Genomic DNA, 17,489 nt, shown 5'->3' on the forward strand with positions numbered 1-17,489 from the left:
CCCTTTTGTCAGCAACTGACAGGTGTACCACAAGAAAGCGTCCCGCAGGGCCTCCCCGCTGTCCATGGCCAACCCCTCCAGTGACCGTTCCCACAAGCCCCAAACCTTACTGTACGAGGCCCAAGTGGCCGGTGCCAGAGAAGCCTTCACGAGTCCTCCAAGCAGGACGCCCCCAGCTGCCAAATCTCGTCCGGGCAAGCCAGCCCTTCCTTCGATGCCCCCGGCGCCGCCAGCCAGAAACGGGACCACTGAAAACGAGATAGAGCATCAGCCACCTCATTCAAATAGCCGGGAACATGGCGCGCGCGAAAAACAACATTTCGGGACATACACAGCAATACCAGTCGCCTAAGCAGCTGAACCACCGGCTTTGATGCCGCCGACTGGCGATTCACCGCGTGAACCACCGCCATGTTATCCGAGAAAAATACCACTTTCCGATCACGCAGCCTGTCACCCCATAACGCTACTGCAACGACCAACGGGAACAACTCCAAGAAAGCCAAGTTGCGCATAAGAGGGCTCGAACCCCAAGAGTCCGGCCACCGCTCCGCACACCAGGAGCCCCCGAAATATGCCCCAAAGCCTATACTGCCCGAAGCATCCGTAAAAAGCTCCAGCTCGGCCGACGACTGGCCCTCCTGCCGGAACAACACCGTCCCATTAAAATCCCGCAAGAAGGCATCCCAGATGCCCAAGTCCGCTCGCATGGCCGCCGACACCCGTACGAAATGGTGCGGGGATCTAACCCCCGCGGTAGCGGCCGACAAGCTGCGACTAAACACCCTTCCCATCGGGATGACCCGACACGCAAAATTGAGCAACCCAATCAAAGACTGTAGCTGCACCAGAGTCACCTTGCGTGCCCCAGCAACGGCAGCCACCGCCCCCCGAAGCCTTGCCAGCTTATCCTGGGGCAGCCGACATTCTCCCCTCCCAGAGTCAATCTCCAGACCTAGAAAACTCAGACACGTGGTCGGGCCCTCGGTCTTATCCGCCGCCAGCGGAACCCCGAATTGGCCCGCCACCCACTCAACCGTCCGCAGCAGGCGCAGGCAATCCAGGGAACCGGCCGGTCCCACACACAGAAAATCATCTAGATAATGTACAATAAGACGACTCCCCGCTTCCACCCGTATCACCCATTCGAGAAAAGTGCTGAATTTCTCAAAATAGGAGCACGAAATGGAACAGCCCATGGGCAGACACAAGTCCACGAAGTAGGCCCCTTCAAAGAAACACCCCAGCAGGTGATGACAGTCCCGGTGGACCGGTAGCAGCCGGAACGCGGCCTCGATGTCCACCTTAGCCATCAGGGCCCCATGCCCGGCCCGCCGGACCAAATCGACCGCCCGGTCGAAAGATGCATATGACACCGAGCACAATTCCTTATGAATACCGTCATTCACCGACTCCCCTTTCGGGTATGAGAGATGGTGAATGAGTCTAAATTTACCCGGCTCCTTCTTGGGGACCACCCCAAGTGGGGAAACCCGCAGGCCCTCCAGCGGAGGCACTACAAATGGGCCTGCCATGCGGCCCAGTCCGACTTCTTTGCCCAGCTTTTCCCTAACCACATCCGGGAAGTCCGCCACAGACTTCAGGTTGCGCAGCCTCCCTTGACCCCCTCGTCGCTCCTGAAACGGAATAAAGAACCCCACCGCAAACTCCGCCAGGAGCACCGCAGCGTCCGCCCTGTTACCGTAGCGGCCTAGCCACGGCTCCATCGCGCTTAGCTTCACTGGGGTTAGGCCCAGGGGAAGCGGATGCACCCCCTCCCCCCGGCGCGACAGCCGCGCCGGCGCCTCCGGACTTACCCTTCTTAAAGCAGCGGTTGAGCCCATGAGCTCCCCCGCAGCCGGAGCACTCATGCTTGAAACGACAGGAGGCTCCCCATTTGCATTGGCCCTCGTTATAGAGCCAGCATAAGCCCTTTTGTAAGGTGGCCGACGAGGCGGACTGCCCCCTGGCGCCGGCCGAGCTCTGAAAGGGCTGCGCTTTTTGCGCCATCATTAGCTTCATCCAGAGCGGCAGGTCCATTTGGTCCCACCGCATACCCGGGTTAGCCGCCAGCCGCTGCCGAAACTGCTCGTCGTACCTCCACCATGCCAACCCCCCGTAAGTCCGGTACGCCTCCCAAATGCCATCCAAATAGCAGAACAAAGACGAGCACAACCCCGGCGATTTCTCGCCGAGCACGCTAGCCAGCACACAAAAAGCCCGCAACCAATTACCGAAGGACTTCGGTATCTTGCGGTACCGCTTCCTCTTCTCCTCCTCCTCTTTTTTCTCATCCTTCTTATCCTCCTCCTTGAGGTCAATGAAGTCCTCTAACGGGAGGAGGGAGAAAATCTCACAGAACTCGCCCTTCCAAATCTTATCCTTCACGTCCTGTTTCAAATGGACCCCCAGTGGGCCCGCAAAAGATACGTACGCGTGCTGCCTAGCCGCGTCGGGGATACCCCCGGACAACTCAGCCCTTTCGCTCCCAACCTCCCCTACGTCCTGCGGCACCACCAAATCCCCGCCCGAACTAGGCCCCGCGGAATCCCGGATCCGAGAACCTGAAGCCACTGCACCCGGAGCCCACACCTGACCAACGCCGCTAGTGTCACCCCCCGCCCCCAATGAGTGGAGTAGTGCCTGAAGTGTGGTAACTAGTGCGCTAGAGTGTAGTGACCCACTGGACTCACCGGCCAAGCCCCCCGACACCGGAGTGGTGGGGGCTGCAGTACAGATCGCCTGACGTCCGGGAAGAGGAACTTCCGCCGCCATCTCGCCGACCGGGGAGCCCACCCGGTGCCCAGCCTGTGAGGAAGCAGAACGGCTCCGAAATCTAGGACAAGGAGAAGAAGTCCTGGGTAGGGGGTAACGAACATCCACTCCCCTCCCGTCCCGACCCCGGGAGCGCCTGCTCTGCACCGAAGCCTCCCGCTGACCTCTACCACCACGTGGCACCCGGGAACCCCTGGGGCTACGACTCCTCCCGTCTCTACCAGCAAGCCGCCCCTGCTGTCCATACCGAGGGGCTGCCGCACCTTCCCCTGCTGAGCTATCCGAGGGGGAGCAGTGCCGACCCGACCGCCCCCGAGCATCCCGGGACCCCAGAGATCTAACGGGCGAGGGACTGTCACTACTACTCCTGGAACCCGGGCCCCCCCTGCGCCCCTCCACTACGGAAAGACCCGACTCCCGGCCTACCCTACGCCCTTGCCTAGCTACCTCCGAAACCCCCTCCCCCACCCCCTTACCTCTGACCCCTTGCTTGCCAGACCCCGATGGCCCCGAACTACCCACCACCCCTACGGGAGACCCTCTGTCTGACCTGGCCCCCTCCCGGGAACCCCTACCACCCGTAGAACTTACTCCTTTAGAGCCACATTTTCTCTTCGGGGCCCCAGGGCCCTCCCCCTTTCCCACTAAGGCCTGTGTACCCCCAACCGGCTTACTCCCGCCCCCCCCAGTGGCAGAGCTCCCCCGAACAACCTTCCCGCCAAGAGGGCCCCGACCTGAGCCCTCTGCACTTGCCTGATGCCTGCCATGCGGTCTCCCGGATCCAGCCTCCTCATCGTCTCCGCTGTCCGAAGGGGGGGAAGCCCTCCTGGGCCTCCCCTCCGTGGGTCTCGAAGCACCAGGGGGCCGCCCGGCCGCCTCCGACCTGCTAGCAGCCGCGCCCCCGTCCACGATATCCCTTTGCCGCCTAGTGCACATCCGAGGCTCCGTCCGCACACGGGGAGGCAAGGCCTCGACCACGCGGCTCCCGGGCCTGCTGCCGGTCGTAACTGGAACTCCACTGCTACCGGGTACCACTTCACCGGGCCCCGCGCCCGGGCTTAGCCTCCTCGGGGGCCTCCGGGCCCGGACCGGTCTCCCGCCATCGCCGTCCCGATCCGCCGCCTCCGCCAGGGCAGGGCCAAGCTGTGCCCGTAGCCAGTCCACACCTTGATGCCGTGCTGCCGACCTGATCCCTTCCAGCAAACGCTCCACGTCGTCCATTGTTCCTGCAGAGGAGACAAAAGAAATCCGACCAAGCAAAGTCCGCGCACACCGAGGCGAACACAAACTCGACCAGGTAGGAAGTTAGAATGACTCACCTAAAATGGCTGCTCATTTAAATAGCCAATCCCACTTACCCATAATTCCAACCCTCGCTTACTTCCTCCTAAGCCCGCCTCCTAACCCCTGTCAAGGCCTTTTTCCGCTTAGCTGCGCTCTAGCTACATGGGGCTACATTACCTAAACTAATTGTATTGTCATCCAGTGCACAGGTTTTGTTCTCATGCATCCCTCTTAAGCTTCCAAACTTAAAGGGACACTATAGTCACCAGAACAACTACAGCTTATTGTATTTGTTCTGGTAAGTAGAATTATTCACTCCAGGCTTTTTGCAGTATACACTGTCTATTCAGAGAAAATAACTCTGATGGCCACTCCTTAAATAGCTGCTAGAGGTGCCTCCTGGGGCAGTGAGACACTAGGGACACTATGAGACATGGGGATACAGACACTGGGAGACTAGGGGACACTGGGAGACATGCGGACACTGTGTCCCTAGTGTCTTTGTGTCCCAATGTCTCAGTGTCTCCCAATGTCCCTATGTCTCACAGTGTCCCCATGTGTCTCAGTGTCCCCATTTCTCTCAGTGTCCCCATGTTTTCCAGTGTCCCCAAGTGTCTCAGTTTTCCCAGGTCTCCCAGTATCCCCTAGTGTCTGTGTCCCCATGTGTTCCCTAGTTTCTCAGTATCCCCTAGTGTCTCAGTGTCCCCATGTCTCCCTGCTGCCTTTCCCCCATCCCTCACTTACCTGAGTTGTATAGCTCCTGTCAGGACTCTTTGTGCTGTGTAGCTGCTCCCCCACGGATCAGTGACCAGTAGAGAAAGGCAGGGAGGGATATGCTGTAACTTCCTATCCCTGCCTCTCTCCACACACAGTGGCCGGTGCTGGTATTGCAGAGCAATTTCCGTGTATACTGAGAAAAATACCTGCATTTATATTGCCTGTATAACTGCAATACTGGCACTGGCCAGCCAGCCTCAAATACCAGCTGTGCCAGTTAAATATCAGTCAGGTGGCAAACCTAAGAGTAGTGTGTAAAAAATTTTTTTGAAAAAAAAATTATTATTATTATTTTTTTTTTTTAAATGGGCCTATTCCCTGGGCCTGGAGCTGCAGCTCCATCAGCCCCTATGTTAATCCGGCCCTGCTACTACTGCCATGTCTCAGTCTGTATAATGTGCCCACTGCCATGTCTCAGTCTGTATAATGTGCCCTAGGTCTCAGTCTGTATATTGTGCCCACTGCCATGTCTCAGTCTGTATAACGTGCTCACTGCCATGTCTCAGTCTGTATAATGCACCCACTGCCATGTATCAGCCGGTATAATGTGCCCACTGCCATGTCTCAGTTTCTATTACGTGCCCATTACCAGGTCTCAGTCTGTATATTGTGCCCACTGTCATGTCTAACTCTGTATAACTTGTCCACTGCCATGTCTCAATCTGTGTGCCTACTACTGCCATGTCTCAGTCTGTATAATGTGCCCACTGCCATGTCTCACTCTGTATAATGAGCCCACCCCCATGTCTCAGTCTGCATAATGTGCCCACTGCCATCTCTCACTATGTGTATCGTGCCCACTGCAATGTCTCAGGCTTTATAATGTGCCCACTGCCATGTCTCAGTCTGTATAATGTGCCCTAGGTCTCAGTCTGTATATTGTGCCCACTGCCAGGTGTTACTCTGGATAATGCGCCCACTGCCATGTCTCAGTCTGCATAATGGGCCCACTGCCATGTCTCAGTCTGTATAATGTGCCCACTGCCATGTCTCACTATGTGTAACGTGCCCACTGCCATGTCTCAGTCTTTATAATGTTCCAACTGCCAGGTCTTACTCTGTATAATGTGCCCACTGCCATGTCTCACTATGTATAATGTGCCCACTGCCATGTCTCACTATGTGTAATGTGCCCACTGCCATGTCTCAGTCTGTATAATGTGCCCCAGGTCTTAGTCTGTATAGTCTGTATATTGTGCCCACTGCCATGTCTCACTATGTATAATGTGCCCACTGCCATGTCTCACTATGTGTAATGTGCCCACTGCCATGTCTCAGTCTGTATAATGTGCCCACTGCCATGTCTCAGTCTGTATATTGTGCCCACTGCCATGTCTCAGTCTGTATAGTCTGTATATTGTGCCCACTGCCATGTCTCAGTCTGTATAGTCTGTATATTGTGCCCACTGCCATGTCTCAGTCTGTATAATGTGCCCACTGCCATGTCTCAGTCTGTATAATGTGCCCACTAACATGTCTCAGTCTCAGTCAGTCTCTGTAACGTGCCCACTGTCAAAGCTTTAATAATAAGATAAAAGCTCCTGTATAGGAGATTGTTAGCCTCAGTTCGCCCATTTATTTTGTCCATATTCCATCTACCGGTATTTATTCTGATTGTGATTTATGCTCACTGTGATTATCTACCACCTGTATTAGACTTTACCACCTCTGCTGAATGACTGTTTCATGTATCTTTTTCTACACAATACCAGAGTATTTCCTTAGCGAAAATGTGCTGGAATTCTAGTTCCGCATAAACATTACTAAAATTTTCCCTTTGTACTTTGTTTCAATCCTGTCCCCTTCCCTGCTCTGCTCCCAGATTCTTCGTAGCTCTGTGATCAGTCTCGCTTTCCGCCTGCTACACAAAACATCCTGCAGTCTATCAGGAGTTATAGGACAGTTTTATTCAGAATTGTAGAAAATTAAGACCAAATGGAAAAAAACCTTAGATATAAAATAGCTGATCTAAAATAATTCTCCAACTGCCATAAAATCCCAGCTAGACTGTAGTGGGGTATAATAGAGCCTACCTGGACATCTGCCTTCACCAGCAGAGGGAACCAGCACCCTAACACACTCACCATCCACAATGTACAAATTACTGAATTACTGTGACACAAACAAGCATGGATTTCAGTGGATACATTACCAGCATCTGCTGTCTTCGCAGTGTATGGCCTCAACTTAATATTATTGGATGAGCATTTCAAATGATTTCATATTTATGGAAAAAGTTTTAAAATTAATATTTTGAAAAATATTTTTATATGATAGATCATTTTTGATAGTTTAATATTTTGAATTTTTTTTTTTTTTTTTAAAGTTTATGCAAAACTATTAAATCATTTAAAAAGCTTGCCAAAAATATTTAGTGCTCTGTAAACCTGCAGCTTATTAAACTGTGTGCAGCCCCAGATTTGGGCTTTCTAATGACTAATGAGAGTAGCATTCTGTGATAGTGCCCGATTCCCCTGGAAACTTTGCAGAGTTGCTAAGGATTTGCGTGGTGGCTCCGTGGCCACCCCAGGGAATCGCAAACAGAAATCTGCTCTGATAATCCATGAGCAGCAATTACCAAAGGAGAAAGGATCCTGGGAGTCAGAGACCCAGTAAGCACTCTCGGAACATATAGGGGCAAGGCAAGCTTGCCCGGGTGCCAGGTAGCCCTACAAGGCTGCCATCCATGGACCCCTGTGTGTAGTGCAGTCGCGAATGGGCAGAAAGCCCCTGGAATAGCATAACCAAGCCACATGTGGGTAAGGGGGTGTACTGGCCTTCCTAATTCAAGACTGCTGGTAGGTAAATACTGTTGTGAGGTAAGTTGTAATTTGTAGGTCTATCACCCTACAACAGCTAAATCATTTAATAATCTCAAAAGTTAATGAAAAGCCATCGGAATCCAGTCCAAGCCCGCTAAACATCCACGCTAACGGTTGGAGATCTTTAGGTACAAGTGATTTTTACCCTCCACTAATCAGCTTTAATACAAAGTATAATGTTATATAAGTTACCGTCCCTTTTAGTACAAAATATTGCAATTTCATAAGTTAATGCATTTCTGATCTTGTGTTCATTATTATCTGCAGCGTTGGGATATCCGCCACTGCCCCGGATCCTCCACTGACCAGGTAGCTACGGAACATTAAAAACATCTAGAGTTATTTAAGATTTTGTTTTACGCTTGTAGATGGCTTATTCGCTTGAATAGATCTCAGTGAGAGAGAGTGAGCGTGAGAGAGGGTGACACTGTGATTTAACCCTTTGCTTTCCAAAGTAACACAAAACATAACTTGAAGCTACCAATGCAGAGTCCCGTGGCATGCACAGGGTTAAATCCGCAGGATTGCTCGCCTGTAGTGGCTTAGATAATGATGAAGTGATACAAAACTACCAAATATGACAACATGCGCAGTGCATTTTGTTTTCCATTGCAATACAAATCATGGTATTATTATTGCTCAACAATACTCACAACATACAGTATTTAGATGTAAATTACATCTCTTAGCTATTCAGAGACTGCACCTAGGAAACAAAAGCAGTGCACGCTCGCTGTTTGTTATACGCCATTTTTACAGCTCATGAAGGAGAGTCGTGTTTGCTTTGGGCTCTGTCTACAAAACAAAACACGCACAGATCTATAGCTACCTGTATGGATAACCCAATCACAACAAACACAAAATGTGCTCATTATAGGGGGCACACACTCATAAAATGGAATAAAACTGGGAATGCCAAGTAATAATATATTCTTTAATGCCTCACAGTAATATTAATTTATTCATCATTAAATGAGACATTCTATAAAGGTACAGATTTGCAAAGATGTTTGTGTTATGGATTGCACGATCAACTTAGCAGGATCAAAACCACTGACAGGGTCATTCACTACAGTGAGAATTCAAAGTCAATTTCTTTTTATTTATTTTTCTGGCCATAAAAACATTCTTTATTTTTGCAGTGCAGTCTTATGAGTACACGTTGAGCAAGAAATGAAAACAAGGGTTTTACATAGACATTGAGTGTATCTGGTCATGTCTACAATGCTGCACTTTTTTCTTGTTAGGTATATATGGAAACATATTATTAAACAGAAGCAACGTAGGAATAGGAGCAAAGATTAAAGACTACAGATATATGCATAAAGACTTGCTTTTCATAAGCACAACTTTCCAGAACGAGGGTCAGCCCGTCTGAAGCATGAACTTGATCAGCCGATCCCTTTTTAGAACCAAACACCGTCCCTCAGAGTAATGGGCAGCAGGGGTGCCTGAGGCCCAGTGGGTGATAGGTGCCTTGCAGCAGGTAGACGTTGGTAGAGTACGGTGCTTTTTGAGGGTCGGGACTTCTCATAATAATGGTCAGCTGCTGGTGTAATATGGCTTCCCCATACGGTATGGAAGACGGGCTCTCTCTGTCCGTTTCCGAATCCTGCCTAGACGTCGCCCACTCCATGGAGGACCTTCGGTGAGCTCCATCCTGCGGCCACTGTTACCCGCGAGACCCCCGACTCTCACAGGTGGTAACTTAGCTTTGGCCTGCTTGGTTGATGCGGAGATAGACATTCTCATGTTGAGCTTGACCCTTGCTCCCAAAAGGCTGCAAATATCTTGTCTAGGTTGGTCAGAGTAGATAGACCACATGAGGTCAAAGGGCCTCTCGTGCAGAGCACAGCGTCCGCCATCTTGGACAGGTCGGAGTCCAAATGAGTGCACTCATCTCGGATTATTCCAAATCAGTTTCTGCTAACTGTTTAGTGGATAATCCATCTCCCCCAATTGTCTCACTAAACCTTTCAGTAGTTTGGGCTGAGAGTGATGGGATTTACACTACTACATAATATTACCTTTAATACTTTTACTAATGATGTCATGCTATTTTACTATTGTGTTATCTTACTAATCAAATATTTGAGAGATTTTATTCCCCAATGAATATTTATGAAAAAACGAAACCGTTTGTACTGAATAAGATGAATAAAACATGGAGCAGTGCTGGCTGATTTATTCATGGGGACGATAACGATGCAGATTAAAACATTTAATCCTTATTAGGTTCACATTGAAGATCGTTGTTACATCGACCAGAGCTTGGGAGAGCAATTTACCGATAATGTAATAAAGTTCTGGTTTGCTGAGCGATGAGCTTAAATCTAGGTTTGTTAAACCTGGCTGTGTCCCCAGCTCCACCACGTTGGCCTCATTTTTGGATATACTATTTTCAATCCTTTGTCACCATTTAGTGAATAAGCCCTTGGAGCACAGAGTCTCTAATGATGACATTCTGTGGATTGTGACATAAATTAAACAGAAACGTTGGGGGCCATAGTATGGGCAGCAGTCAGAAGACCCCCAGAAATCGTTAATGGGGTGGGCTGTGAGGAGTCATTCGGCAGAATTTTCAAATTTAGGTTCCAATACAAGAAGAGGATTGGCTATTGATTTAGCCCTTGTTCTCAGGGGTACATAGTGACACCATATAATTATTACACATGTGCAATTCGTTTTATTCCGAATGTCAATTCGGACGAATTTCGGGCAATTCGGACATTTGCATACTTCTGAATTGCTGAAGTACCGAATAGCCAATGTTCCAAAATAACCGAGTTTCCGAAATGGCGAAGTTTCAAAGTGCCGAAGTTCCAAAGTGCCGAACTGAACCAAAGTGCTGAAGTTCCGAATTGCTGAAGTCCCAAATTTCGGAATGCCGAACCAAACCACAAAATCTGGAGTGCCAAAGGTTGCCTACCCCTGTACTAGAGGCATCCTAAAGGCGAGCAAAGCATTGTGGGAGTTGTAATTCTACATCTGTGGATCTACCTTTTGGGTACTCCTGCACAAAAACAACTACATTAAGCTGTAGTTGTTCAGGTGACTATAGTAGTGTCCCTTTAAATAACCTAGAAATTACATCAATTAATGCAAAATCCACCCTAACAAGGAGCCAATTAAAAAGACACAAATGTTAACTCTTTACAAGATACCACAGCCAAAGAAAAGAAATAAAAACATAAAGAAGTACCATAACCACATCGAGCACAAGAAATGATCCAGAGAACATACAGCTTCTTAAAACAAACAGGATTATCCCGTCATACTTAGAAGCACACTTAACTACAAATAGACTGTTTTTGCAATATGAAATAGATAGTTTTGGATACATTAAAGGCAGTTGCCGAGTACATAACGCAACATAATTGCCACTTAGGGAAAAAAGGCTCTTGTGTACCAAAACAGGGAAAAATAGTGACATCTCTTGGATATCTCATAGATATGATAATATTAAAAGGAAAAAGGGGGAGAGATTAGAACATTGTTAAAGGACCACTATAGTGCCAGCAAAACATACTCGTTTTCCTGGCACTATAGTTCCCTGAGGGTGCCCCCACCCTCAGGGTCCCACTCCCGTGGCGCTGAAGGGGGAGGAAGGGGTTAATCCCTTACCTTTTTTCCAGCGCTGGGCTCCCTCGGCGCTGAGACTCTCCTCCCTCTTCTGATGTCCCTGGCTGAATGCACATGCAAAATCCTAGATGCTGTTTGTGGCGAAAGTAACCTCGCCACTGGGTTTTGGAGAGGCCTGCTTGCCAGCGACTATGGCCCTTGGGGTGTGTGAAGAAAACCTCTGTTTTATGGACTTAGTTGGACTGTTTTATCCCCCCTCCCCCAGAACACCAGTTAAACCCTTACTACCTTGTTACATTCAAACATCGTCTGACCCAATGATTGTCATATTCAAACACTGTCTGACCTTTTAACTGGCATTTTGTTTTCCTCAGAGCAGGAGTGGTTTTACTGCATGAATACTGTTGCTTTGTGTGCCATTAAACAGATCTTCACCCAGCATTAAGCCTCTTGGGGATTGCTATAACACAATACTCCCCTGAGTATAAGCTCCTGTAAGAGCTTGTTCCTGATACGCTCTCTGGCTTAGGAGAGGTCTGCCCACTGGAAGCTGGACCCTGGTCTTGGGTCCAGGGTGGGTGAAAGACGGCGAGACCCCGGCGCAGCTGCATCGCTGGAAGTGGGGTCTTGGCAAGCACTAGGAGCATCGATTGGCGTAGGTACTCGGTCGGAGTGCCAGCGGTCCGTCACACTGTTATTCTCAGATTTGATAAAAATTGGTTAAAAATCTTAAGCACGATGAAGGCCTTTGGGTTCCAGACAGTCCGACTTGTTGATCCAAAATGGCTCACGTTTTTTGAGCAATTTCTGTCTGTTCCCACCCCAAAACTATATAGGTATAGAATCAATTGCTTGCCTTTTGGTCTGTGATACCATGTGCTTACAGGAACAAAAAATGAGCTGGCCCTGGTTTATCAGTTCTCTTAGTCCGAATATCATTTTCCAACTTAAATTATAACCTTTAGGCGTAGACTAAAGCAAATGACTGCCCACTGTCTAATGTAATATGAACACTTCCTGGAGTACATAAATGAAATTAACAAGCACTGTGCATGTGGCGAGGCAGTACTGTTCCTTTAATAGAATCTATCTTTGAACTCGTTCTGTTTCACTGACTAACAGATCTGTTCTGACAGTTCGAGCTGATTCCGAGCATCACTAATGATCTATCTAGAACAGAGCATTTAACGTATTTTACACGCCAAACATGATGGCGCTCGGTCAGCTGATGGTTATTAAACGCCCAATTTCAGCAGAAAATGAATGAGTATCCCATCCGTTTTACATGAAAGGACCACTCTAGTGCCAGGAAAACATACTCGTTTTCCTGGCACTAGAGTGCCCTGAGGGTGCCCCCACCCTCAGGGACCCACTCCCGCCGGGCTCTGGGGGGAGGAAGGGGTTAAACTTACCTCTTTCTCCAGCGCCGGGCGGGGAGCTCTACTCCTCCTCCTCTTCTTCCTCGCGACGTCATCGGCTGAATGCGCATGCGCGGCAGGAGCCGCGCTCTCATTCAGCCGGTCGCATAGGAAAGCATTCATAATGCTTTCCTATGGACGCTTGCGTGCTCTCACTGTGATTTTCACAGTGAGAAGCACACAAGCGCCTCTAGCGGCTGTCAGTGAGACAGCCACTAGAGGCTCTGGAGGCTGGCTTAACCCTCAGAATAAACATAGCAGTTTCTCTGAAACTGCTATGTTTATAAAAAAAAGGGTAAAAGCTGGCTGGACCTGGCACCCAGACCACTTCATTAAGCTGAAGTGGTCTGGGTGCCTAGAGTGGTCCTTTAATATGAATAGGCACTTATATGGCTCTGATAACTGATTAAACTGAAATGATAATCTTCAATAGAGGTGGCTTGCCAAATGGTTCTGATAATAAATTAAGAGAAATTAGGGACACTGGCTGGGAGACATGTGGACATTGGGAGACATGGGGACACTGGGAGACATGGGGACACTGGGAGCCATGGGGGCACTGGGAGCCATGGGGGCACTGAGAAACTAGGGACACTGGGAGACATGGGGACACAGGAAGACATGGAGACACTGAGACAAAAAAAAACAGACAAAAAAATTACAGAGCTCTCCCCTAAAAATGGATTTCTGATTTCATAGGGCTCACATTACTGGAACTCCTGCTGGGACATTTAAATATACAGTTTTCTTTATGAAGACAGAGTTGGGGGGCTGAGGGATGGGGGAAGGAGAGGGTGGTTGGGGGGTGGGGATTTTTAGTCTTTAATTTTCCTGCTAGTAACCTGTGTACAAAACTTAAAAGGATACACAGATGGATAGAACAATAATTAGCCATTTTTTAATGTAGGGATTTTATTTAAAATTATATGTAATTATTTAACTTTTTTTTACACATGTACATATTTATTATGTATTCCTAGCAATATAATGTTCAGCTATCCCCCTTCCCAATGCATAAAAAAATTACTAACCTTGTTGATCTGTGCGCCACTGGTCCCGACTCCTTGGCAATCTTGATAATTTAAGCCAATCCAATATTTCCACACAGGGAAGTATTGGGAGGCTACTGCGCATGTGCAACAAATTACAGAGCTTCAGAATTCAGCATCTCCTCATAGAAAAGCATTGGATCAAGGCAGAGTGTGGAGATACTCATCCGGGAAGTCCCGATAAAGCAGGGCACGACATATTTTGTCCTGGTCTCTGATGTTTGTCAACCCGTTCAGCTGAGGCAGCTAGCTGGCTGAAGGAGCATGAAGGTAGTGAGGGAGCGGAGAGGAAATTGGTCTAGGCATCGAGGGAGCTGTAATCTTCCAGCTCTTCTTGCTCTGCTCCCTCTGCGCGCACCATACTCTGGTGCCAGGAAATGACATCACTCTGGCTCGGGATCACTAAACACCACGTGAGGGTGCACAGCAAGAAGAACTTGAAGGTTACAGTTTCACAGCAGCCCCACTGGACCTCAGGGAAAGGATCCGCTCCAGATCTCTCAAAGGTAGAAAGGCAGGGTGGACTTAAATTAAAATAAAAAAACAATAATTTGTGAGTGTGTGATAAAATGTGTGTCAGTATCCGTGTGTGTTAGAAAAAGGGTCCAGGCACTCCAATGTCTTCAGGCACCTTTATTAGAACATGTGGAACACAGCGACGTTTAGACTCCCAATGGAGTCTTTGTCACGCTTGAACGTTGCAGTGTTCCACATGTCCTAATAAAGGTGCCTGAAGACATTGGAGTGCCTGGACCCTTTTTCTAATACTGATATTAATTATCTTCTGGGCTTGTACTGGCCCTTGGTCCAGAAAAGCACCCTGTATTAAGTGAATTGAGTGCGGTTCCTTTTCCATTTTTGCAAAGTATCAGTGTGTGTCTGTCATTAGGTGTGTGTCTGTCAGTGAGTGTGTTTGTTTAGGAGATATTCCCCCGTCTGATTGCCTGGTAAAAGTGTTTTTAAATTAGATTTTTCCCTTGCACTGCTGGTTTCGCAGCAGCTGGCCCCTCCTCCATCGCTGAGATAATCAATCTTGATGATCTCAGCCAAGCCTATGCTTTCCCATAGGAAATTATTGGGAGGCTGCTGTGCGTGCGCTAATCAGCATCTCCTCGTAGAGATGCATTGAACCAAATCATCTCTATAGGGAACATTCAGCGCCTCCATGCAGAACATGGGGATGCTGAACTTAGGTGGTGCACACTGTGCTCCTAGGCAGTAATGTAGACACTGCCTTTTCTCTAAAAAGGCTGCATTTATATTAAAAAGCCTGCAGAGACAAGCTGTATACAACAGAACCACTACATTAAGCTGTAGTAGTTACATTAACTATAGTGTTCCTTTAAGAATTTTATTTTTGTTTTTGAAAATGAAGCCTTGTTGGCTTAAAAAAACCTGGCTTCTGGGGGCAGGGCCGGGCTGGGGAGCTGAACAGACGCATGCAGCATGAGCTCCTGTCTGAATACTCACTTTACATGAAATTAACCCGACTTCCAAGCTATTTAATCCCCTGTAATTGCATCACCCATGTCAGGGAAGCAAAGGAGATCATAACGCGACGTTTTAAGAACGGCTGAGACACGGGAAACGCGGGCTACATCACTGGGGCCTACTGCAGCACTAATCGACCCGATTTGTGGCCTGGGAAGAGGTGAGGGGGCGGGTGAGGCGGCCGATCACCCAGCCTGGAGCCCCCTAGAAGCAGATCTCGAAGCGACAGAAACCATCCACCAACCCCCCTCCCCCCCCGCCGGTGAGGGATATCCCGGCACCAACGGTACAGTTACAGCAGAGACGCACGTCCCAAGGCCTGCTCGAGCCAAGAATCACCAGCCCCAAAATGGCGGATGCCACGCGCCAGCCGGCAAGCATGGGGGCCTGTGGGGACCCAGCGACTAACTCACTTACAAAGCTTGACGAGATTTTCGCTGCCTTCTGGGCCAAGATATCGTCGAGGAAGCTGAACACGGTTCCAGTCAAACAGGCTATTACTGCACCTACACCCCTGGCAATTTCATGCCTTCAGGGCGGTAGCAGAATGACAACCGCTGGAGGCTCCTTAAAGAGGCGCAGATGTCCGGACCGTCGGCACAGGCAGAAACGAAAAGTCTGCCCCATGCCTAACATCCACCCTCACCCTAACTCACCACAACTCCGAACCAGAATGGAAGCACCTTGCCCAGCAGGGCAGCACCGACCCCCCGACAACGTAAACCTCCGCCAACACCTGCTGGACGCCTGTCACCTACTCATCTTCATGCCTCCAACACTCCAGGTGACAAGGGTACTGGGGCACTGTAGCTGGCACCCAGAGGGGATCGGGTGAACAGAGGCAGAGAACCTGAGTCTGCCAGGCATATTTCACCACAGCTGGACTTCCTCACCATGCCCCCTAATACAAGAACTATTCGCTGCACACTAGCTTAACGCACAGCACAGTAATAGTCCTTAACCTGTTATTCTTTTATTTTGCGCAGTTTTTGTGCTTAATTCTTACCTGAGTTTATTTTAACAGCTCATGCATTGTGTTATCAGCTAGATCAACTAATGGGGCAGCCCAAGCATGTTAAAAATTGCAGAAATACGGTTGGTTTAAATTTATATTTAACACCAAGCTATCATTGACTCAAACATAAAAATCTTCTCAAATGCAATGCTACACACCTTACCTTAACTTTAAGCATAACTTGCCTGAGCATATGCATAATATCGAGTCTAGCATGTTTACTATAAAATATTGCTGTCTTAAAACCTGTAATCTCCATGTTATATAAAAAAGTGCTGTTCAAACTGCCGCACTCGGAAATGCTATGACAGCGCTTGCAGTTGCTGTTGTGGCTCTGCACGCATGCTGTTCATATATGCACAATAAAAATAAAGAATATAATAAAAAAAAAACAAAAAAAAACTGGCTTCTAACTTTTCTAGCTGGCTCTTAGATTCCAAGAAAACTTGTCAAGCCCTGCTCTAATTGTTGTAGAAGTAACAACCTTTATACACTTAGCTGATACCAGCCCGACTACTCCTCCAACTTCAGCCAGTGGGGGAACCTAACGTGCATGCATGGCGAGTGCCACGTGTGCATTAGACATTCCCCATAGGAAAGCATTGATGCAAAGCGTGAAGACATCCAGCGGCATTTCACAGAGTGAAACCCCGTAAAGCTGCAGTAAGCACCTCTAGTGGCTGTCTGGTAGACAACCACTAGAGGCAGTCTTAGCCATGTAATGTAATCATTGCAATTTCTTTAAAACGTCAATGTTTTACTATGCAGTGTTAAGGGATCAGGGACACTGCACCTTGACCACTTCAATGAGAGAGCCTTTAGTGTCCCTTTAAAGGGCTTGCTGAAATGCTTTGTGTGTGAGAAGTGTCTCCTCTCTTTTCATTTCACAAAAAAAATGCAGATTTCAATAGAAATTGTTACTTTTATAAATTAACCTTGTTACACCCCTCCTTTTCCCCCCAGGCTGTCAATCAGACAAGCGGTCCTGTGACTTCCTGGTTTTGTTAGATCAGTGGAGATAAACTCAAGAGGCAGCTATTGCCCAGAGCCTCTGCCTTGCAAAGACTTCTCATTGAGCTGCATTGGGAAGTCTGTGATTGGACAGCCACAGAAAGACTGGGCGGGGTTAGAAGGGAAAGGCTGCAGACAATACATCTGCAGCTTCTGCAAGCTGTTTTAAGATATACCTACAGTGAAAATAATTAAATGAATGCCAGTTTTCATTTGGGGTATATCTACTACACAGTAATATATAATGTATTATTCGGACATTGGA

At 48.5% G+C, this 17,489-nt stretch overlaps 1 protein-coding gene across 4 annotated transcripts in view; it reads left to right on the forward strand.

The window, feature by feature from the left end:
* TUB (TUB bipartite transcription factor) overlaps positions 1-17,489 on the forward strand; it is a 210,765-nt gene that overhangs the window by 11,997 nt on the left and 181,279 nt on the right. For 3 of the 4 annotated variants that reach the window (XM_063438592.1, XM_063438593.1, XM_063438597.1), the window contains exon 2: positions 7,926-7,967. The exons of the other annotated variant lie outside the window; for it this stretch is intronic. In XM_063438592.1, the coding sequence (XP_063294662.1) occupies positions 7,926-7,967 (42 nt within the window). The remainder of the gene's footprint in view (positions 1-7,925; positions 7,968-17,489) is intronic. 4 annotated transcript variants of the gene reach the window in all.

Source organism: Pelobates fuscus, chromosome 12, assembly GCF_036172605.1.
Source record: "Pelobates fuscus isolate aPelFus1 chromosome 12, aPelFus1.pri, whole genome shotgun sequence".
NCBI lineage: Eukaryota > Metazoa > Chordata > Amphibia > Anura > Pelobatidae > Pelobates > Pelobates fuscus.